General features: G+C 39.8%; 2 protein-coding genes across 2 annotated transcripts; one reads left to right on the top strand and one right to left on the bottom strand.

Moving 5' to 3' along the window:
- The first annotated feature begins 4,492 nt into the window (after positions 1–4,492).
- LOC143878335 (Pentatricopeptide repeat (PPR) superfamily protein) lies at positions 4,493–7,234 on the top strand. Its single transcript, XM_077380636.1, has one exon. It carries the CDS (start codon positions 4,831–4,833, stop codon positions 7,021–7,023), a length of 2,193 nt encoding a protein of 730 aa, XP_077236751.1. The 5' UTR covers positions 4,493–4,830; the 3' UTR covers positions 7,024–7,234.
- A 3,636-nt stretch (positions 7,235–10,870) lies between these two features.
- LOC143879617 (gamma-glutamyl peptidase 5-like) lies at positions 10,871–13,002 on the bottom strand. Its single transcript, XM_077382090.1, has 4 exons — positions 12,597–13,002; positions 12,306–12,470; positions 11,332–11,499; positions 10,871–11,240 (listed from the first exon to the last, which is right to left on the bottom strand). Exons 1-4 carry the CDS (start codon positions 12,897–12,899, stop codon positions 11,142–11,144), a joined length of 735 nt encoding a protein of 244 aa, XP_077238205.1. The 5' UTR covers positions 12,900–13,002; the 3' UTR covers positions 10,871–11,141.
- Positions 13,003–25,263: the final 12,261 nt, after the last annotated feature.

Raw genomic sequence — 25,263 nt, forward strand, 5'->3', positions numbered from 1 at the left:
CCTCTAACCATTGATTATAAAAGTCACTTTGTGTCTTTGCGTGAATTGGTGCTCATCTTCTAAAAGATCAACGGTCTCCACCACGAAGAGACACATACATTATCTTGCTCCCATGAGGCAAGACTGAAACCTCACAAGTCACAATTCACAATTCACAATTCACAAAGCTACTTTAATCTTACTATTCTTTTATCCCCCATCCCCCGCCTCCCCCACGCACCCACACCCGCCTGGTAAAAAAAACTCCCTGGAAGTATCCGGTAAAATAAAATCCCATGTTTGGTTGACCGGTCTACAGTGGGAAAAGAAAAAATGAAAAAGCACAAACAGTATGCTCTTGCTAAGGTAATGGGTCCCACGTGAGAAGCCAATAGCCTTCTTTCCTTCTTATACGTATCTCTTGACTAAGGAAGTGCAAACTTACCTTGTCTTTGACTGACACGTATACGAGATGCAGGAAGAGGGCAAGCTGGTAGGGAAAGATAGCTTACTTTATTTAATGGTTATTTCTAAAGTTAGAGTGACTTACTTTTGAAATGACTTCTCAAAATAGAAAGTCTGCTAAAGCCTGAAGCTAGCTTACCTGTTACTGTCAGAGTTAAAGAAGGTAACTTTTAAGTGACTTTTTCTTCCTGGGTTTTCGTGTGGGTTCCTAACATTATTTTGGGCCACCAACCAAACGTGGGTTTCCTGCATAAATTCCTCAGAGTCCTACGAATTAAAAATAGGAAAAATGACCAAATAGAAGGGGTTTCTACTGACGATGACATTTCAAGAGGGGAGTTTTCTAAATCACCAAAATGAAGTGATGTTGACTGGTTTGGCTTGTTACCGGACAAAAATGCCCTCAGCTGTAAAATACGGTTTTTACTCTCTGTTTTTATTTATTTTTTACTTTTTACTCTTAAACAGTTTTTACTCTCTCTCTCTCTCTCTCTCTCTCTCTCTCGCTGCAAATACCCTGGCCGGCGGAAATTTTACGGCAAGTCTCTCCGTCTCTCTCTCTCTCTCTCTCTCTCTCTCTCTCTGCAAATCTCAGCGGCAAATCTCACAGGTTGGTAACCCATCTCTCTCACTGTGACTCTCTCCCTCTCACTCTCTATGTCGTTTTGTCATTTAGGATTTTGATAAATCAGTTATTTAGTCGTTTTCTCAGTTAGGGTTATGAAAAAGCAGTGGTTTAAACCAATCTCAGTGATTTAATTGATAAATGAGGGGTTTTAACTAACTATTGATGGTTATAATCTCCTAATTTGTTAGAAAGCAGTGGTTTAAACACCTAATTTGTGAGAAATCGGTGGTTTAAACTCATAATTTCTGAGAAATTATTTGTTGAAACACCTAATTTGTGAGTAATCAGTCGTTTAATTGATAAATAAAATATTTTAACTAACTATTGATGGTTTAAAAACCTAATTTGGGAGAAATTAGTGGTTTAATTGATAAATTACTCGTTTATTCTCTATAGTGATTTGCTCAACACCCTAATAGGCTTGTAATAAAATGAATGGACATGTGATTGCTCTACAGGGGCTGAATTTGTTAGAAATCAGTTGTTTAAACCCTTAGTTTTTCATGTTAACAGTGATTTAATTGATAAATTAGGGGTTTATTCTCCGTAGTGATTTGCTCAGCACCCTACTAGGCTATTAAAAAATAGAATAGACATTTCACTGGTATATTGGGTTTGAGTTTGCGAGCAATCAGGTGTTTAAACCCTTAATTTTTCATGTTAACAGTGGTTTGATAGATAAATTAGGGGTTTAATTCTCCTTAGAGATTTGCTCAACACCCTAATAGGCTTCTAAGAAATTAAATGGATATTTGTTAATTTGTTTCCACTCATTGTGTTTGAACAGGTCCACATCTGATTATTTGGATTCGAATTCATCTTTTGGATATAGTAATCATCTCGTGAAATCATGGTAATGCCACCTGTTATTCTTTTAAGTGTTGTATTTCTGGTAATGTGCTATATATCTAATAATGCTTTATTTTCCAGCCGTCTTATGTTACGTCAAAATGCTGCCCCTCCAAGTTTTACGACTTCTTCCAGTCCCTGTAGTTGAGGAATGTACATACTGATATCATAAGTAGAAGCCCATTTGGGGGCTTGCTTAACCTATAAGGTGTAAAATTGCACAAGGCAATTTTGACCACCCTCGTGCGATCCTGGATACCCAAGTCCAGGGCATTTAGAGTAGGCGGCATCGTAGTCCCCTTTGAGGTTAAGGATGCAGCATTAACATTAGGTCTAAGCCTTATAGGGGATAGAATACGGATAGACTGGCATTCGACAGAGGAGGTCGAAGGTTGGAGGTTTGCCAGTCCAACGGCAAGATTCGCTGAGATTGCGAAGGTTATTAGGGCAGAGTCCATGTCAGACGAGATTTTATCGATCCAGGCGACAGTGAGACATGTGTTGCTACTCCTGTGCTGCTCTGTGCTTTTTGCACATGCCGACTCCACGGATCACAAGACGAAATCCTGCATTTTCCCCTACTTAGAAGCAGAGACCATCGGAAGAATTGGTTAGGCATACCCCGTCTATGACTTCCTCATAGAGTCATTGGATTCATATTCGAAGAAGGGGATGTGATATATCACTGGATGTGGTATTGTACTACAGGTAAAGAGTACATATAGTATATACCATATAAGCCATATGTAAGTTAATTTTTTGTTCTCTAATCATCGTACGTCTTCATTCCAGGTGTGGCTATTCGAGCATACTACCTTGTGGGAACCTTCAGTTCCAGATGCGCGTCCACGCCTATTGAAGTGGACCGCGAGGATCGATACACGGATGAAGGAGCAAACAACCCTCATTACCCTGATCCGTGATAGGAAGCTAAAGAAGAAGGAGGTGAGACCTAAAGCTTCTGTACTCCTCTAGGTCTCACTTATTCTAACCGAAATTAACTATTCGATTTCAGGTTCTGAAGTGCCTACTACCTATTCCTGAAGAAGAGAGTCTCTTAACCATCGTAGCAAATGATGTAGACAATCTCGACGATCATCTTCTTCCTCGAGAAGAGGGACAACGCCAGTCCGTCGTAGAAGATGATGTCTTAGATGTCGATAATGTTTTGATCGAAAAATGTTTTACTTCGATATCAGTGGTAAGGAACATCACTCTCTTGCTTACATAGGGTCATTGTATTCAAGTTATCTAAATTTCCTTTAATCTTCGTAGGTTTATAAGAGAAAAGGTGTTGGAGACAAGGATAGCCTCCAAGACATTCAGATTTCAGAGGAAGAAACGATAGCGTCTCTGAGTCTACTGGTACGGTCTTTTAAGTTCATTTTCAATAACTATATATTTCATATGTTATTAACTTCACATTTACGTTTTCCAGAGCAACGTAGCTGTTAAGAGAAGAAGATGGACAAAAAGAGAAACTGATAGGGGAGAGAATAAAGTGGATGGAGAAGAGAAGCCTATTAGCAGGGCTGAATTTAATTTCATAGTGGAGGGGTTAAGACAACTTGAAGATGAAGTAGCTGAGTTGGAAGATGAAGTAGCTGAGTTGAAGAGGAAGAAGGGTGAAGGGGACCAGGAGGCTGAAGGGGAGCAGGAGACCGAAGGCCAGGATGGAGATGAAGGAGGGGGGGAGGTGATGAAAGGAGGGGATGACCGACAGTTGCTCATCATTCCCAGCCAGGATACACCGGAGGTGGTTGAAGGTGAAGGTCCGGATGGAGGGGACGACCGGCAGTTGCTCGTTTTTGGAAGCCAACACCGACGGGAGGGAATAGAGCCGGTAGTAATTTCCATCCACGACACTCCAGTAAAACCTGTCGGTCCGAAACTTTGGAGTATTGAGAGAGCAGTGAAGCTGGGTTTAAGAAGGAAGAAAGCCTCTCAATACACTTGTTCGCCGTATACAGGTCTCCACCACGAAGCAAGATGCATTATCTTGCTCCCATGAGGCAAGACTGAAACCTCACAAGTCACAATTCACAATTCACAAAGCTACTTTAATCTTACTATTCTTTTATCCCCCATCCCCCGCCTCTCCCACCCACCCACACCCGCCACCAAACGGACCCTCATGCAGCTCCGTTTGGTTGCCGGAATTATCCTGGGAGATTGGTGGTAAAAAAAACTCCCCGGAAGTATCCCAGTAAAATAAAATCCCATATTTGGTTGACCGGTCTACAGTGGGAAAAGAAAAAATGAAAAAGCACAAACAGTAAGGTAATGGGTCCAACGTGAGAAGCCAATAGCCTTCTTTCCTTCTGATACTTATCTCTTGACTAAAGAAGTGCAAACTTACCTTGTCTTTGACTGACACGTATACGACATGCAGGAAGAGAGCAAGCTGGTAGGGAAAGATAGCTTACTTTATTTTATTGGTTATTTCTAAAGTTAGAGTAGGCTTACTTTTGAAATGACTTCTCAAAATAGAAAGTCTGCTAAAGCCTGAAGCTAGCTTTTCTTCCTGGGTTTTCGTGTGGGGTTCCTAACATTATTTTGGTCCACCAACCAAACGTGGGTTTCCTGCAGAAATTCCACAGAGTCCTAAGAATTTAAAAAATTCCGGCAACCATATGGAGTTTATTTTAGAAATGATATCTGCGCCTTTAAACCCTTTAAATACTACGCATGTTTATGGAAACACTCGGTGGCAGATATCATTTTCCTTAGCATTAATAACCCTCTTATTGTAAACCCGCTTCTTCTAAACCCAAGTCGGCTAACATCTCTAGACCTTGTTTTGGTACCTCCACCCTCCTTTGTCTCTCTTATTTCAAACTCTCTGATCGTTCTAGAAGAGACTCCGAAGGTAATGGAGAAGGTCTAGTGACACACCAATCACCTATCATATGTTCTATAGACAAACGCTGAAAGGCCCATTCCAATGTCTAACCCAAAAAAAATGTTATGGCCGTTACTCCTACCCCACCAACCGCTCCCATCTCCCTGTCCCGCTTCATACCCAAACAGCAACCTTAAACAAAGCAAACAGAACCCACGCTCACATTATCAAATCCGGAACCTTCACAGACACATACAAGGCCAACACCCTCCTAACTGCCTATGCGAAATGCAGAGGATTTGACGATGCTCGGAAACTGTTCGACGAAATTCCCCAAAGAGATACTGTCTCTTGGAATTCTATGATCACCGGTTATGCGAATTGCGGAAAGTACGAAACAGCTTGGGAGCTTTTTAAAACCATGAAAAGGGGTGGATTTTGGTTCGATCAGTACACATTTGGAAGCATTCTTAAAGCTGTTGCTTGTGCGAATTGCCTTGAATTTGGCCGGCAAGTGCATTCATTCGTCATCAAGACGGGTTTTGAACAGAATGTTTTCTCGGCAAGTGCGCTCATGGACATGTACTCCAAATGCAAGAGAATTTTAGATGCTAGTGCAGTTTTTGAGAGCATGCCAGAACGTAACACCGTCTCGTGGAATGCCATGATTGGGGGGTATGTGCAAGTGGGGGACAGTACTAGTGCTTTTAGGCTTTTAGACTGTATGGAGAAGGAGGGGATTTGGCCCGACGAGGCCACATTTGCGAGCATTTTGACATTGCTTGACAACCCAATATATTATAAATTGACATCACAAATCCATGGCAAGATTATAAAACACGGCCGAGCATCTGATACCATAGCCTACAATGCAACCATCACCGCATATTCAGAATGTGGCTCGATCGAAGATTCCGAAAAGGCATTCAGCTACATGAAAGATACTCGAGATTTGGTGACATGGAATTCCATGCTGGCAGCTTACGCGTCCCACAATCTTGGGGTTCTTGCCATCAAGCTTTTCATCAAAACGCAAGAGCTGGCAATTCGGAAAGACATGTACACATATACTAGCGTTATAAGTGCTTGTTTTGAGCAAGAACAACAAAAGCAAGGAAAATCCTTGCATGGTTTGGTAATAAAGACGGGCTTAGACTATACCATCCCTGTTTCTAATTCCTTGATTGCAATGTACCTCAAATCTGATGATAAATCTACTGAAGATGCAATGAAATACTTCAATTTCATGGAATTCAAAGACAGTGTGTCATGGAATTCGATCTTGACTGGATACTCGCAGAACGGGTTAAGTGAAGAGGCCTTAAAGTTCTTTGGGAGAATGAGATGTACCCATATTAAGATTGATCACTATGCGTTCTCTGCGGTGCTGCGATCTTGCTCTGATTTAGCAGTCCTTCAGTTGGGTAGACAGGTCCATGCCTTAGTCCTTAAATTGGGCTTCGAATCAAATGGCTTTGTGGCTAGTTCATTGATATTCATGTATTCCAAATGCGGAGTCATTGAAGATGCAAGAAAATCTTTCGATGAAACGTGCAAAGACAGCTCCATAACTTGGAACTCGATCATTTTTGGATATGCGCAGCATGGACAAGGCAAAATTTCTCTTGATCTCTTCTCCGAGATGCAAGAAAGTGAGGTGAAACCAGATCACATAACCTTTGTTGGGATTCTTTCCGCATGTAGTCACATTGGTTTGGTAGAAGAGGGTTCATATTTTCTAAAATCCATGGAACCTGTCTATGGAATTCCACCTCGGATGGAACATTATGCTTGTGCAGTCGACCTTTTCGGACGTGCCGGGCATATCAATGAGGCGAAAAAGCTGATTGAATCTATGCCATTTGAACCTGATGCCATGGTGTGGATGACTCTATTGGGTGCATGTAGAATTCATGGTGATATTGAACTGGCAAGTTACATAGCTAGGCTTTTGCTTGTACTGGAGCCTAAGGAGCACTCCACATATGTTATTCTGTCCAACATCTATGCGGGTTTCGGAAAATGGGATGAAATAGCTGCAATTAAAAGAGTTATGAAGGATAAAGGGTTGAGAAAGGTTCCTGGTTGGAGTTGGATTGAGGTGAAGAACAAGGTGCATGCTTTCAATGCCGAAGATCGATCTCACCCACAAGCCAAAGAGATATATGAGAGATTGGAAGAGCTGATGGTGGAGATTGGTTGGTTGGGTTATGCTGCTAACATGGATTTTTTGATGCATGATTTGGATTATGAGGGTTGAGATTGTCATTAGATATACTAATGGGCCATCCAGCATTTTAGAGGCAGTTAATGCTCTCTCAGACTTGTAGTCAGGTCTTGTTGGGGAGGCTAACCTGCACCTGGTAGTGTATAGTACACACAAACACAAAGCTAGGTAATATTTTTCCAAAGGTTAGCAGGAAATTTTGTAGACTATTAATTATTCTTTTGAATTAATTATTATCCATTTATTCCCTTCTCCAATTATTCTTGTTCGAGAGTGTTTTGTTTTGTTGAACTTTGTAATTGAACAATTGTTTGACTATGGAAGTTTTAGAGACAAATAATTGTGTGTATAAATGGGACATCAAGACCATTCAAAAAAATATAAATAAATAAATAAATGGGATATCAAGACTCAGTGTATAAACCATCTTTTTTGTCTCCAACCAGTGCACATGGCCATCAATCTGAAATAATCAAGCAATGGACCACACCTTGGAGAAGATATAAACAAAATATTGGAGTTTGCACTGATCAAATAGACTTCTTAGTCGTGAATTGCCTATAACCTTTTGTAACCATCCAAAAGGAGGATTCTGAGCAGATTGAGGTAGGAGAAATTGTTGCTTCCCACTAGAAGCTACTGGAATTTAGAAATGCTTAGAAGAGAGACATGGAATCGATTCTAAGATAAATCAGTTATAATCAAGAATACACCAGCAATGGAGTTTCTATTATGGACACATCATAAGGAAAGATACTATGACAGAGTACCAAAGTGATTACTTTTCCGGGCTTCTATTTGTAGAAAGCATGGACCCACATGTGAAAAGAGAGGGAATGATCCTTGCAGTACGTGGGTCCTCCTGAGCGTAGGTGTGTTCTGTCATTTACACCGATGGGAACCTGTGGAGAAGCTAATTAAGATGGTGCTCAGTCAGGGACCAAAACGGGCCTCTAATGGAGAACAGTAAATGGCTTGCTCTTTCCAGTTAAGACTATTGAAAGTGTATTCTTTTTTTAATCGAATTGCTCGAGGACTTTGTGCGCCCCACCCCAAACACACACACACACACAATTATATATTTATAATTCAACTGAAATGCATATACAAGATGCACATCTGGCCATTTGAGAGATTTGTAAGATTTGGCCAGGATTTGAGAGATTTATAAGAGTTTGATAGATATTATCCTTGAGTAACCGTGAGAATTGATATTATCCATCAATATTTGTGACAAAGAGAGAGCGAGAGTGGGCTTGTGAGATAAAATGCTTAAATCTTGAAGAATTTAACATCTAGCTGGTCTCGAGATGTGATATAAAGGACTTAGAGTTGTTTGTGAGCGATACAGAGTGATAGTCAATATCAGCTTGTTTAGTGCAAGCATGGAAGACTTATGTAGCATTGATGTTGTCACTATATAAGGTAGATAGTTGTGATGAATGCCAAGATCTTGGAATAAATTCTACAAACCACTTAAGTTCAGCAGTAGTTGAAGCCAAAGCTCAGTACTTGGCTTCGGCTGGAGCAGGAGACTGTATTCTGCATCTTGGTATACCCAAAAATTAAGATGGTCCCAGAGATACACACACGATCCAGATGTAGATCATTTGTTGTTATGATAATCAACCCAATTTGCATCAGATGCAACTAAAACAAATGAAGACGAGCTTGTGAATGTTAAACCATGGTTGAGCATGCCTTTGAGATATCGAAAGATACGTTTAATAACTTGCAAGTGGCTGGTCCGTGGCTATTGTTGGAACTGGGTAGAAGTAGAACTCACCCTTAAAGGCTAGCAGTTAAGGGGAGGGTGCCCAAGTCCTTATAAGCCCATCCACATCCATTCCCTTTTCCAATGTGGGATCTTTGCTTTCGCGTGGAAACCCCAACAGCTATTGCATGTGATGACAGACTTGATTTACAAAAAATGCGAGGCCATGTCTGGTGAGATTCAAGAACTGTAGGCCTCTAAGTAAACTCCGATAGAGAGTCGGGTCATCAGGGGATCTCCAAAGTAAACAAATATATGGACCTGCAGTAATGAGAGTGGAGCAAGACTTGAAGCTAGCCATCTTGGCTTGTGTGAAGAAGATTTAGTGATGTGCATTGAACATTCAGGCCAAGAAAATAGCTCATGTCACCAAGATCTTTAGCATCAAAAGTTCTTGATAACTGAGAGATGAACCTTTGTAATGTAGTTATGTTGTGCCCAGTTAGAATGATACCGTCAATATAAAGGAGAAAATGATGGTGTTACCATTATGATGACAGGTGAAAAGAGAGATCGGTGAAACCCCTTAAAGCCCAACTTCAAAAGAAATGAGCTAAACCACTTAATCCATGCCTAAGGTTTTATTTAAGTCAGTATAGCGCATTGTTGAGCCTTCATACACTACGAGGAAGTTGGGGATCTTGAAATCCATGTGGTTGTCTCATGTACACCTCTTCACTTAAATACTCGTGGAAGAATGCATTACTGGTGTCCGGTTGACATAGAGGCCAATGGCGTTTCATAGCCAATTAGATTATGATTCTAATGGTCTTTGATTGGGAATTCTTCTCCCCCTCCCCCTCCCAATCTTGAAGGATAAAATTCCCCCCTTAAACATTATTCGTTTAGTTTTAAAGGCAAAGGAAAACGTTAAAGGGAGTGAATTTATCCTCAAGCAGTGAACCATTCTCACAGAAACAGTTTTTTTTTTTTTTTTTTTTTTTGGGGGGGGGGGGGGAGGTGTTTATCATCTCCCTTTTTGATTTTACAAAGAGACCAAAAGTCTCATAATAGTCAAAGCCAGCCTGTTGATGGAAAACCTTAGATAGAAGGTGAGCTTGTAGCTTTTTATTGAGTCTTATACTTTCCTTTTGATGTTAAAGACCCACTTACAACCAACACTCTTCATGCCAAAGTGGGTGGGAAAAGTGTCCATTCAGTATTTATAATCATACATTGAACTCTTCAGTCATGCCCATCTGCTAATTTGGGTCATTGGATGCAGTTAAGCAATGTGGCAAGGGTGTTACCGGGCAAGGTTAGTGAGATAACTAGGAAAGGTTTTAGGATTGTGGATTTTAGATTTGGAACGAGTGGCCATAGAATGCACTAGTACTGCTCTAGATTGTTGTGCGGTTGATGAATTGCATGCAGTTGGGGTGGATACACAATGTTCGCCACTATCAAGTGATGTAGAGGCCACCATCAGGGTGTACGACCAACACAAAGTGAGTTGGTGGTTTTGTGATAAGTGGGGCCCGAAGGAACAATTGCAAAATTTTTCTGTCGTGCCGTCATCTCTGCACACGAATAGATTGATTAGATAGCCAATTTTCGATAAATTGGGCTCAAAATGGATGGATGAGTGGCAACCAATGTTTCAAAAAGCAGATGCGGGTCAAAGTGCAGCCAAAGCAAATCCTAATTGACTTGGCATTGCGTGGTTTAGTACTCATATGCTATGGAGGAAGGCATTGTTGTCCCTCTTATATGATTAGGGAGAAGACTGTACGAATTATGGTAGATTTAACAATCATACTGAAGCAAATCTCTTTGATGAAATCTTTGGCAATGAGAGATGGGTTTCTGTGATAAAAACTCTATTTGGTGTTGGTATTGGCACTCCTCTATTTTACCTTCTCTGTTTGCTGTTGATCACTTTTTGGTAACTGTAATAGCCAAAAAAAAATGTAAAATAAAGAGACAAGCGCCAATTTGAGGAAAAGGAATGCAAAATGTTAATATCAAAACAATGGAGTATATTTATAACCCCACCCCACTCCACCCAGTTCATTATTTCCACTTTCACTCCTTAGGCATGTTCAGTATGCGACAGGCTGTCCAAAGCATATGATATGACAAGCTTTGATATCACGACGAAAATGATTCTAAGAAAACAAAACAAAGCTTCTTTCTATATATCTTTCAAAGCAAAGAGCTACCTGGTTGCATCATCAACGGCTCAAAAGATAAATACAGAGAAATTATTCTAATCTACAAACCTCTATTGGAATTCTTGTTTATAATATCTTTGATTGTGAAATGCCATCACATAAAGAAACAGTATGGCTAAGATACAAAGAGTGAACAGTAGAGAAAATGGCAAGAAAGGCCCATGTCATCAAATTCTTCATTAAGCAATTAATCTATCTCCCTCTTAACTGCCCTTGAGAAAGCTTTTGCATATCTTCTCCCAAAACTGTCTATCAGGTTCAGCTGTCTCTAGACTTGATTTCACATCGTTGGCGAAACCATTCTGATAAGATTTTCACTCAAGTTTAAGAAGCAAGAAATCAATGAAAAAAATCAAATTGATAAATGAAATGAAGATGAGTCTAGTGTATCACCTCTATAGCGGTGGAGCTGAGGAGACGGTCGATGAGATTATAGAGAATGTCTTTGGTGTATTCAGGATGCCCTTGAATTCCCAAAATATGGTCTCCAATATAGAACATTTCCACACCTGTTTTATCAGAAAAAGCAATCACCTCTGCCCCAAGTGGGACCTCCCATACCTGTTACATTGTTCTTTCTTCTGTCAGTAAATTTCATCCATCTCAGTAGAACAAAATTATTATACTACAGTCTGCAGAGCAAAAGTACAAGTGGGGGCTACTTATTCGATGATCCAAGCCATTCAATTATTGGAGCCCCCTAAGGATGGGCCATGGAGTTAATGGACTTCCTACAAAAATGATCCTATACCGTAGAATATGTGTCAATAAATTACTTCAAATGACGGTTCACATTCAAAGGCAGAAAAATATAATTGCCGTATGTTGCGATTGCACGATTGTGTGATTTATCAAAGCAAAGCCTATCAAGTGAACGGTTCAGATTGACCGAAAGTGGGACCCACTATACAAGCATGGGCACCTCATCGTATTATTCAATGAGGTCGAATGGGCCGTATTGAATGACAAAACCCCTTCTAAATCGTCATTTCCGGAGATATTCCAGGGTTTTTCCCGAAAAAAAGCTTGCTTTTCCAAGAACTTGGTTAGGATGAGACAAGCGCGCCAGCTCAGCTGACCAGGCACTGACAGCGCCGGGTCTTCTTGGCTTTGAATAGCTTATGGCGTGCCATTCCAAATCCTTACAAAATCCGGCCTGGATATTGTGCAACCAAACATAGTCATGTTTAAAATGATTTTGTTCCCAAAATGCCCTTATAGCACCTAAATTTGGCTGCCTGTTATCTTGAGGGGATTATTTTACTCCGGATAAGGGGAAGGAGACTGAAATCATGCAATTTGGGTAGACATTGGAGAGAGAGAGAGACATTGGAGAGAGAGAGAGAGAGAGAGAGAGAGAGATGTACCTCATCTTGATGACATTCAATGATGGAAGCACAAGTAGGGATTTCCTCTAAGCCATCAAGGAACTTGCAAGAAGGTAAGTCCTCCACCATCGTCACCTTCCTCAGTCCAATATCCCAACCCCCATATGCTTTCCCTACCTTACCACCCAATGCACGGCACAAAACCTAAAAAACAGGTAGAAAAAGAGAACAAAAAAACAAAGAAGACCCAACCAACAAAACCCATGTTAACAAACACAAACAAGTTAAAAAAAAAAATGACCTCAAGCCAAAACCCTCTTATACACACACCTGGTGTCCAAAGCAAATACCAAGCACCTTCTTTTGCATGGCGTCCAAAATCTGCAACAAATAGCAGAGCCTCAAGATCCACACATCACTCCCATATGCATCATTAGGGCTACCACTAACAACAAAACCATCGTAGCTAATTAGTTCTTCCATGTCTGGAAACTCTCCCTCCACCACCCTATACAAATCCCATGTTTCACCATCTTCCCCAAATGCCCCTACGAACACATTGAAATACCCACCATAAACCATCTTCACGTAATCAGAGTCCTTTGCTGCCAAGAGAAGTGCATATCTCTTCATCTTCTCTCTAATGGAGGAAAATCTGGGAACAAGAGGCCTATAAGCTCTGATGCAGCAAGACCCTCCTAATAAAGGGTATCTCAAAGGGTTTAGCAAGTTGAATTTGGAAGAGCCCAAATGCAGAACCAATTGCAGGGAACAGCTGTGGGATATTGGTAGAGTGACTATGAAGACATGTTTTTCATATCACTAGCAATGAGGATTCCACATGTGTTAGTTGAGACCTGAGACACGAGAGGGACAAGTAACTGGAATTACGATTTAATGAAAATTTGATATCATATCGTACTCTATCATGATAAATTGAAGTTATCGTCAGGTGGAAGACGATATATTTGCCGTCTCTTTCCCGGTCCCCCGCTTGTAGTAAAAAGTAGGGGTGCAACTTGGGTCGGGCTCAGCCGGATTTTGGCCCGGGCTGGGTTGAGAAAAGCAAACCCGATTTAATTTCGGGTTGGGTTAGGGTCGAGGCCTTGCCAACCCCACCCAACCCAGACTTGACATTTATCTGTTCTCTAATTTTATCATGATTTTCTTTGGGTTATTGAATTTTTCTGTTTAGCCCCTAGGTGAGCCTTAAACCAACTCGACTCAACCCACGCAATTCGGGTTAGATTGGTTGGGTTAGGGTTGAGGGAATCCTATCTCAGGTTGGGTTAGGATTGGCCGTAGCCCGATCCAACCTGACCCGAGTTGAACCCCTAATAAAAAGAGAGGTCACAACCATGGTTTTAAATTTCGGCCGGTGGAGACCGAAATTGAAATTTGGCGAAATTTCGGATTTCGCCCTTTACCAAATTTTGACCGAATTCGCCCTTTACCAAATTTTGACCGAAATTTTGATTTAATGTAATTAAAAAAAAAAAAAACCTGTTACAAAATTTTGGTCCGATTTTGAAATTTATTAAATACTCTTTTTTAATTTATTACCAAATTTCAACCGAAATTTTGGAAATTCAGGGTACCGAAACTGGTACCGAAACCGAAATTTTAAACCATGGTCACAAGTCACAAATACACCAGATGTTGACGGGGAGAAAAGGGGGCCAATGTATCAAATAAGTCGAAAATATTCTAGAAGACGTGTTTCTCGTCAAATTCTGCTGAGCACTCCTCAGTGTCCTCACTTGGTCTGTACGATGACCAGAGCCACACATCTAGTGTTTGCTCTTTTTTATTTTCGTTCTTTTCAAATACTAATTTGCAAGCCATTGACAAAATCAAGATATTTTAGAGGCTGAAGAGTGTTAGATACAACTCGTTGGGATGATAATTTCGTTATTCTCCCTAACATCCCTCCTGGATGGTTCAAATCAACCAAAGGTGAGACCCACCGTGGATGTAATTGGTACACCTCATTGTATTAGAATGAGGTCGAGTCCTTCTAAAGTGTGTGTACACTGTACACACACACTCTCAATACCATATTTGATAATAACGCTACTCACTTTGTTTTATGAAGAATGCTACACTGAAGGGCGCCCTTGCAAAAAAACCAGCTAAAAGGGCATCCCCACATGCGTTCATCTTGTCAAGGTGCATTTATTGTTCCATTAAATTTATATCTTTTTGTGCCATTATAATGCACTTTGTAGCTGGTTTTGCAAGGAATGTGATACTTTGAACACCGACCAACCTTTGATTGGAGTCATTGTGGAAGTGTCTTCTTGGAGTTTAGTCGTTTCTTTGAATACCCTCTCAAAATTATTTGCTTATAAGGTTGTTAATCATTATTTAAAAATGAGATTATGTATTTCTCATCAAGATGATTCCAACAGCTCTCGTCATTAGGGAGACGATCGAGGATTCCAGATCCCCACTTTGCGTATAAGCAAAGCAAAAATAGCCCTATATAATAGGGTATCAAATGGCGAATCAGACCACAATTTTACCTTGTGATTGACTGGGCTTTACCTATTTCGGCAACGAATGATGCTAAGGGGACCCCTCAAGTGGAAGTCTAGAAGTAGGACCCAAAAATAATTACTTCAATAAGCCAAAGGATTCGAGACAATCTTCCCTTCTTATATTATATTGAAATTAAGCCTTCTCCAAATAAGAGATTCTTACTTTGTTTCAAAGTTTTGATTCTTTGCACACCTTTGAATTTGGGATTTTCCATCCATAAGGTTTCTTCCCTAGATACTTTTGTAAAGAGGAGCAATTGAGCCATTTGGTGGCATCGTGAACATTCCTCTCCATCTGCTATCAATTGGATAAACACACTAACACCATCTCCAACTAAGGTAAACATCCCTCTCCACTTTAGTCATTTGCATGTGATCTGGAGTAGAACAATAATGTGGCAACCATGTATTCTGTGGATATGTAAGAATCAGCTACCGCAACGTGAAGAAGAATAAGGAATAAGATACGAAATATTAACAATGTTAAGATACGTTTAGTTTAAAGTTATTTTCGTTTTGGCTCTATGTATTGAGTGATGAGGTTTGTATCTCGTTTTGGAAATCTGATTCTAGTTTTGTTCTGCGAATGGGTGTGTTGTAGGGCTGATTCTCTTTTATAAAGCTAATTCCTTATTTAGAGGAATCCATATAATGAAGGGGTGGGGCTGGATTTCATATTGAAAAGTTGATTTCTTTGCCCCGATTCGTTGGATGTTCAAATTAAATTCAATTGTAGGTGAGATAAACTTTAGGGTTATCTCTCTCTCTCTCTCTCTCTCTCTCTCTCTCTTAGCGGATCAAATAGGAATCACACCCGAAGTGTACGATCCGAATGAAGCATACGATCCGAAATAGGCCCTAGAATCCACTAGGGAAGAAGAAGAAAAGAGATATAGAGAGACAAAATGTCTTTGATATTATTCCATTGATTGATTTTAACTCACATATTACAACCTTTATATAATAGAAAATCTATCCCTAAATAAGTAAAGAGAGATCGATCTAGAATCCTATTACAATAAGAAAGCAACTATAATTAGACATGCAATCCTACTAGTTAAAAACCCTATACCTAAAGAAAGAAATAAACAACTATACTAATCATAGAAAGTTACTAATCCTAGTTAAAAAAGTAGAAAGATACTAATCTAGTACTAATGTCCAACATTAGTTTCGAACGAAAATCGCGGCCGAAGCATACGATCCGAAATAGACCCTAGAATCCACTAGGGAAGAAGAAGAAAAGAGATATAGAGAGACAAAATGTCTTTGATATTATTCCATTGATTGATTTTAACTCACATATTACAACCTTTATATAATAGAAAATCTATCCCTAAATAAGTAAAGAGAGATCGATCTAGAATCCTATTACAATAAGAAAGCAACTATAATTAGACATGCAATCCTACTAGTTAAAAACCCTATACCTAAAGAAAGAAATAAACAACTATACTAATCATAGAAAGTTACTAATCCTAGTTAAAAAAGTAGAAAGATACTAATCTAGTACTAATGTCCAACATTAGTTTCGAACGAAAATCGCGGCCGAAGCATACGATCCGAAATAGACCCTAGAATCCACTAGGGAAGAAGAAGAAAAGAGATATAGAGAGACAAAATGTCTTTGATATTATTCCGTTGATTGATTTTAACTCACATATTACAACCTTTATATAATAGAAAATCTATCCCTAAATAAGTGAAGAGAGATCTAGAATCCTATTACAATAAGAAAGCAACTATAATTAGACATGTAATCCTACTTATTAAAAATCCTATACCTAAAGAAAGAAATAAACAAATATACTAATCATAGAAAGTTATTAATCCTAGTTTAAAAAATAGAAAGATACTAATCTTGTACTAATGTCCTACATCAGTCCCTCCCACTTGAAAGAAACTCGATCTCGAGTTTAGACAAAAGCAAGAGAACATGCTTAAATTTAGGCCTGATGTAGAATAGATCTGTACAAATAAAATGTTCGCATCGACCTCGAATTAACATCCTTTCCAACGAATTAGATACTTTCATTTGCTTAATAATCCGGCATGTGTCGACAGAAGGTTGGACTTGATTCGACTAGACATCAAGGCATCTATAAACTCTTTGATCTTGAGTAGTTGAGGTAGAAAGTACCCATCACTTTGCTCGGTATGAATGGCGTTGTCATAGAGATGGGGAAAATCTTCGTCTGTCATCACTGATTCGTGCGGTTCAACTAAGAATTTCACCACAATGTTCCGATGAATAATTCATTAATTCGTGCACGAGTAATAAACTCAGGCAATCTTTTGACGCCACCAGCTTTGAATCTTGATTGCAAAGCTGATGTACCTCTTAAATGAGCTTGCGCCAAGTCTTTTGGATTAGGTGACACGCGGCTTTCTTCTTGGCACGTTCCTTGGCCTGTTGGGCTTTCTTTCACTTGAATCTGCAAGCTCTCTTGATAAGTTACCGGTGCGAACTTTTTTAGAAATCGATCACGTATTTCATACCAAGAGCTGACAGGTGACTGTCCCGATCAATGTCGCTCCCGTTCCAACTTTATCAAAAATGATTTGGCACGAAGGCCAAGAATCGCCTTGGCAAAGTTAATTGTCTTTGCGTGGCTCAAGCTATATTTATGTATACAATCTTCAATTCCGTCAATCCAAGCTAAGCACACATACTCACAATCAACACATCCAAAGAAAAGCGGGACAAAACTTAGATCCATGGATGTAGAGGTGAAGTAAAATAAAGGAATATGATAAAAATGTTGACTGTGGTATAATGGAATAAGGTGGTAGAAAATGGGAAAGAGGGTGTGGGCTGCCAAAATTAGAGGAAGGGAGCAAAATTAGAGGAAGGTAGGTGGCAGATATAGGCAATATTTTAGGTGGGAAAATAGGTATTGGGGCTGTTAATTGGAAAGAATTTGGTGGCTGATTTCAGGACAGCTATAATGGGGTGTAGCAAAACAAGGGCTGTTTCGGATGGTTTGGGTTTAACAAGGATTGGTTAACAAGATAAAAGGATTGGGAGGGGGTATAATTATGGGTAAGTGACTGTTAGCTATAGGATGGAGGGTGGAAAGGGTTGGGTTGACTAAAATATCTGAGTGCCAATCAGAGCGGAAAATTAGGGAGTGCAAGGGCTATTTTTGGGAGAATCAGAAAACTGGGTTAGACGGCTAAAAGAAAGGGGAGAGTAGATCACAAAATTTTAGAAGGCTAGCTGGCCATCTAACTTTAGGCTCTACTTTAAGGCTCTGTTCACTTGTTCTCCTAGGAAAGGAAAAGAAAAGGTTTCCCGAGAAACTGACGTGGCAAAAGGAAAGGAAATCCTTAGAAACTGTGCAAGAAAAGGTTTCTCGTGCTTGTTCACGGGCGTAGGAACTGTGCAGGAAAAGGTTTCCCGAGAAACTGCTTGCCCATCTTTTTTCACTTGTTTTCCCGGGAAAGCAAATCTCATCAAAATGGTGGGAAATGGTTTCTCACACTTGTGAGAAAAGACTCTTTTCCACGTCATTTGTGGGATTTTCCATGTCATTTTTGACATTTTCCACCTAATCTTTTTAGTTTCTCAGGAAAACAAGTGAACACCACTATTTTAGCTTTCTCGGGAAAAAAGGAGGTGTTTTCCCGGGATTTGATTTCCCGAGAATGCAAGTGAACAGAGCATAAGAGGAAAAGTAGCACGGAAGAAATCTGGGTTGATGCGGGGTTCTCATACAACTGAAGTTTAGGGTGGTTATGGCTGGGCTAGAGGAAGTGGTTCAATAAACCTTAGAGCTCGGGTCGTGGGTTTTCTGCAGAATTTGAAGGGCTGTTTGGCATGGCGTGAAGAAGAATTCTGCAGCAAGTAATGGTTGGTAAGATTGGTTCCTAGGCAGCAAGGTGGCTGAGAAAGGAGATGGGGATTACAGCTGAGATTGGGTTTGCAAGGAGGTAGATGGGTCTGATATTTGAAATCAAGGGAGGTGATTGATTTTAGGGATTTCTTAATCGTGATGGCTAAAAATCAGAGGTGTTGTGAGGTGTTGAATGGCATGGTGGGAAGGGAAGGGAAGGCCTTTTTTTTTTTGGAAAGGATCTAAAAAAGTAAGAGGACGGCAAAAGGTGGAATGTTGCTATGATCTAAGCTAAAGGTTAGGAATCTAGCAATCCCCGTTAAGGAAAAAAAAAGTGGAAAGGCTAAGAATAGGCTGAAAAAAATCTTAGGGTAAAACTTTGCTTCTCTGGTAGGGTTTGGGGTGTTTGGAATTGTTATTGAAAATAGGGGCTGTTATAAGTGGCTGAAGGGCTGTGAAACAAGAGAGAAGATGATTTTTGGGCCAAATAGACATGGACAGATGGTTGGGATTTTTTTCTTTTTCATGTGGTGGATGGTGGTAGAGATGGGAGATGAGATTTGTTGATGGAGTTTGCTAGGATAAATTGAGATTGAAGAACAAAAACTAGATAAATATCTGGAAAACTTGCTTGTGCGAGACGCCCGCATTATAAATCCAACCCTTCTTGACGGTGGTGTTTGTCGTTGAAGTAAGATGGTCCGATCCGAGGAGAGACCTCGCTCTGATACCAGCTAATGCAGCGGATCAAACAGGAATCGCACCCGAAGCGTACAATCCGAACGAAAATTGCGGCCGAAGCATATGATCAGAAATAGACCCTAGAATCCACTAGGGAAGAAGACGAGATAAAGAGAGACAAAATGTCTTTTGATATTATTCCATTGATTGATTTTAACTCACATATTACAACCTTTATATAATAGAAAATATATCCTAGATAAGTAAAGAGAGATCTAGAATCCTATTACAATAAGAAAGCAACTATAATTAGACATGCAATCCTACTAATTAAAAACCCTATACCTAAAGAAAGAAATAAACAAATATACTAACAATAGAAAGTTACTAATCCTAGTTAAAAAAATAGAAAGATACTAATCTAGTACTAATGTCCTCTCTCTCTCTGTCTTGTTTTTCTTGACATAGAGGAAGCAAGAGAAATTAAGATCACCACCTCACCTCGGTGCGAACCTTGAATTCACAAGAGAAAAAGCTAAAGGAAAACAAAAAATAATCCATTCTTATTCAAAAGACTAATAATCCATACATCACTCACGCCTACCGTATATACAATGGTTCCATATGTCACTCCTATTAGGACTTCTAATTTACTTATGACTATGACTTCCAACTCAACTATGACTAGGATTTCTATTTTAACAATGACTATGAATTCTAACTCAATTAGTATTCATCCTACCCCAATTCTTCTTTTAGAAGCCATATATCACTAGTATCTTTTCCCATGGTTATGTTAGGAATAGCATGCCCACAATTAAAAAAATCATATAGCAGAAAAAAATGCAATCCTAGTTCCCTGTAGGCCTAAAATTATTCCTAGTTGGGAAGTGCACAATGGGCATCAATGGGCATCTAATTGCTGTAAAATTGACAAATGTTACAATGCTTTAAGAGAAAGAATACTTGACTTATCCCTGTCACTAGAAGTTACGTTCCCACGTGGATGGAATAAAGTTGTTTAGATTCGTTGCTTTTATGATTTGCTTTCTTAATGGTTTGTTTTGGCTAGGATTCTTAGGGATAAGGGTTAGCTATAGTAGAGATTTTCTATAAATAACATGTACGTGGTATTTTTCAAAGGAGTGAAGAAAAATTATTTCGAGAAACTGTGTCTTGCACACAAAGGAGGACGACCCTTCCCTCGAAGTGGGTCAAGAGATCGATCCTCCCTCTGAGAAGATCAAATCCGTTGCGATTCGATCTAGGTTCGTAACAAGTGGTGTCAGAGCCGTTAATCCTGCGCCATGGGTTGTGAGATTTGGGATTCCTTACGTGGCGATTTTTGCAAGATTTTTTCAGAATTTATGGAAGAACAACGGCGATTTTCAGAAGGCCTGAACAAAATCAGCATGCTGATCAAGGAAATGCGAGAAGAAAGAAAGCCAAATCTGAAAAATGCACAAATTGATGCCGGCGAAGATGATTTGGTGGAGATGGAATGTCATGCTAAGGCTCATCTCGATCTTGGCGGCCTGTTCGATCATTCAATCGTTTCGATGCGCCACGATAAAAAATCATATTTCTTTTAGAGTTTGATCAGAAGAAATTTTGAAGGTGGAGTTCAAAGGTTCACGGTAGTTGTTTTTTAACGTGGAAGTCCAATGTCAGATGTGTTGCTCAACAAAATCATGCCCAATACAATTTGGGACCAGGGTGGAATAAATTATTTCTCCAATAATCCAACCTTGGGGACAAGGTTGATTTCAATGGGGGAGGAATGTTACGTTCCCACGTGGATGGAATAAAGTTGTTTAGATTCGTTTCTTTTAGGATTTGCTTTCTTAGTTGTTTGTTATGGCTAGGATTCTTAGGGATAAGGGTTTGCTATAGTAGAGATTTTCTATAAATAACATGTACGTGACATTTTTCAAAGGACTGAAGAAAAATTATTTCAAGAAACTGTGTCTTGCGCACAAAGGAGGACGACCCTTCCCTTGAAGTGGGTCAAGAGGCCGATCTTCCCTCCGAGAAGATCAAATCCGTTGCGATTCGATCTAGGTTCGTAACAAGTGGTATCATAGCCGTTAATCCTGTGCCATGGGTTGTGAGATTTGGGATTCCTTACGTGGCGATTTTTGCAAGATTTTTTCAGAATTTATGGAAGAACAACAACGATTTTCAGAAGGCCTAAACAAAATCAGTATGTTGATTAAGGGAATGCGAGAATAAAGAAAGCCAAATCTGAAAAATGCACAAATTGATGCCGACGAAGATGATTTGGTGGAGGTGGAACGTCATGCTAAGGCTCATCTTGATCTTGGCGGCCTGTTCGATCATTCAATCGTTCCGATGCGCCACGATAAAAAATTCTATTTCTTTTCGAGTTTGATCAGAAGAAATTTTGAAGGTGGAGTTCACAGGTTCACGGTCGTTGTTTTTTAACGTGGAAGTCCAATGTCAGATGTGTTGCTCAACAAAATCATGCCCAATACAATTTGGGACCCGAGTGGAATAAATTATTTCTCCAATAATCAAACCTTGGGGACAAGGTTGATTTCAATGGGGTAGGAATGTTACGTTCCCACGTGGATGGAATAAAGTTGTTTAGATTCGTTGCTTTTATGATTTGCTTTCTTAGTTCTTTGTTATGGTTAGGATTCTTAGGGATAAGCGTTAGCTATAGTAGAGATTTTCTATAAATAACATGTACGTGGCATTTTTCAAAGGAATGAAGAAAAATTATTTCGAGAAACTGTGTCTTGCGCACAAAGGAGGACGACCCTTCCTTCGAAGTGGGTCAAGAGGTCGATCTTCCCTCTGAGACGATTAAATCCGTTGCGATTCGATCTAGGTTCGTAACAAGTGGTATCAGAGCCGTTAATCCTGCGCCATGGGTTGTGAGATTTGGGATTCCTTACGCCGCCATCTTTGCAAGATTTTTTCAGAATTTATGGAAGAACAATGTCGATTTTCAGAAGGCCTGAACAAAATCAGCATGCTGATCAAGGAAATGCGAGAAGAAAGAAAGCAAAATCTGAAAAATGCACAAATTGATGCCGGCGAAGATGATTTGGTAGAGGTGGAACGTCAAGGTGGCAAACATGCTGTGCCAAGCCGGCACGACTCGACCAAATGAGGCCCGGATAGGCCCGCGGGCTGGGCACGACACGACACGGAAGGGTTCATGGGCCGTGCCGTGCTGGGCCGAAATCCTCTAGGCTAGGCTAGGCACGGCCCGCAGCCCGCTGTGCTGTGCAGGGACATGTGTTTTTTTTTTTTTTGAAAATATATGTTTTGGACGAAAATACCCCCCAAACTAGCCGTTTGAAACAACTTTGGGGGGTTATTTTCGGGTTTTTAAAAAAATACATTTTATAAAGGGGGAACCGGGCTCGTGGGCTGTGCCGTGCCGTGCCAGTCCGCCCAACCAAGCCCGGCACGGCACGCGTCACTGTAGCTATACGTGGCGTGCCGGCACGGCCCGTGGTGTGGCGTGCCTTGCCGGGCCGCGGGCCGACACGGCCCGTTTGCCACCTTTAGTGGAACGTCATGCTAAGACTCATCTCGATCTTGGTGGCATGTTCGATCATTCAATCATTTCGATGCGCCACGATAAAAAATCATATTTCTTTTCGAGTTTGATCAGAAGAAATTTTGAAGGTGGAGTTCAAAGGTTCACGGTCGTTGTTTTTTAACGTGGAAGTCCAATGTCAGATGTGTTGCTCAACAAAATCATGCCCAATACAATTTGGGACCAGGGTGGAATAAATTATTTCTCCAATAATCCAACCTTGTGGACAAGGTTGATTTCAATGGGGGAGGAATGTTATGTTCCCACCTGAATGGAATAAAGTTGTTTAGATTCGTTGCTTTTAGGATTTGCTTTCTTAGTTGTTTGTTATTGCTAGGATTCTTAGGGATAAGGGTTAGCTATAATAGAGATTTTCTATAAATAACATGTACGTGGCATTTTTCAAATGAGTGAAGAAAAATTATTTCGAGAAACTGTGTCTTGCGCACAAAGGAGGACAACCCTTCCCTCGAAGTGGGTCAAGAGGCTGATCTTTCCTTTGAGAAGATCAAATTCGTTGCGATTCGATCTAGGTTCGTAACAAATGGTACCAGAGCCATTAATCCTGCGCCATGGGTTGTGAGATTTGGGATTCCTTAAGTGGTGATTTTTGCAAGATTTTTTCAGAATTTATGGAAGAACAATGGCGATTTTCAGAAGGCCTGAACAAAATCAACATGCTGATCAAGGAAATGCGAGAAGAAAGAAAGCCAAATCTGAAAAATGCACAAATTGATGCCTACGAAGATGATTTGGTGGAGGGGGAACGTCATGCTAAGGCTCGTCTCAATCTTGGTTGTCTGTTCAATCATTCAATCGTTTCGATGCGCCACGATAAAAAATCCTATATCTTTTCGAGTTTGATCAGAAGAAATTTTGAAGGTGGAGTTCAGAGGTTCACGGTCATTATTTTTTAACGTGGAAGTCCAATGTCAGATGTGTTGCTCAACAAAATCATGCCCAATACAATTTGGAACCCGGGTGGAATAAATTATTTCTCCAATAATCCAACCTTGGGGACAAGGTTGATTTCAATGGGGGAGGAATGTTACGTTCCCACGTGGATGGAATAAAGTTGTTTAGATTTGTTGCTTTTAGGATTTGCTTTCATAGTTGTTTGTTATGGCTAGGATTCTCAGGGATAAGGGTTAGCTATAGTAGAGATTTTCTATAAATAACATGTACGTGATCTTTTTCAAAGGGGTGAAGAAAAATTATTTCGAGTAACTATGTCTTGCGCACAAAGGAGGACGACCCTTCCCTCGAAGTGGGTCAAGAGGCCGATCTTCCCTCTGAGAAGATCATATCCGTTGCGATCCGATCTAGGTTCGTAACACTAGAGTACAGAGACCTTAAGCAGATATGAGCATAAAATAAGTGTATACGCCGAATTTAGTCATTGATTATAAAATACTCAATAGATTTATCATTGTGTAATGACTAGGATTGTTCTACCTCTAGAAGAAAGTTAATCTATATGCATGAACGGTCCTATCTATTGTTGGTGTGTCTTTGATATTTTGAAATGGTGATACCCAATATAATTATGGGTGTGCTAGGTCCCCCACACAATACATAGTATGTGGGGATGATTAATAAGGAATCCACCATTCTAATATAAGAGCATAGTTCAGATGATTTTTCATCTGGTAGACTAAAAAAATTTGGTACTAGTGAAATTTGAAAAGATATTTAATCAAATAATTTATAATATGAGATTTGCTAGGCAATTACGCTGAAAGGCATTTTTGAGCCCACTTTTGCATGAGAGAACAACCACCTCAGATGTAATCAATGAATGTCCGTGTGGCTGTTCTCTCCTCCAAAAGTGGGCTGCGAAATATCTGTCCACAAACTTTCCTGGCAAATCCCTTATATAATATACATTATATAGTTTTACTACAGTATTTACAAAATAAAATTTATAAAATATTTTGTGAGTCCAATTAACATTAGGACTATTATTATAGGGATTTGAGGGCACATGGATAAGACATTGGTTATAAGTAAATCACTATATGTGAATAGACAAAAACTGATGGCACTCTTTAACGAAGATTTAGAATCAAACATGTTAATTATAGAAAAATGTGTCCACGTGCAAAAGGAAGGAGCTTTATAATATCTTTATAAAATGGGTGCTAATTTTTTATCAATACATGTCATTATAATATAAATTGGAGGTTAATTTGGTAAAAAAAAATGGTGGGCTCGAGAAGAATTGAACCCATGGCCAGAAAGCCTACATTAATTAGTTGGGAAAATTACAGATAAACCTCATGTGATTTGCCATTTTCCGCTTTAAACCCTGTGGTTTGGAAGTTACCAAAGACACCCTCTCAACTTTCTGACATTTTTAAGTAGAC

The sequence above is a fragment of the Tasmannia lanceolata genome, unplaced genomic scaffold (assembly GCF_043159265.1).
Source record: "Tasmannia lanceolata isolate RefF3 unplaced genomic scaffold, GAP_Taslan_0.1 ptg000006l, whole genome shotgun sequence".
Lineage (NCBI taxonomy): Eukaryota > Viridiplantae > Streptophyta > Magnoliopsida > Canellales > Winteraceae > Tasmannia > Tasmannia lanceolata.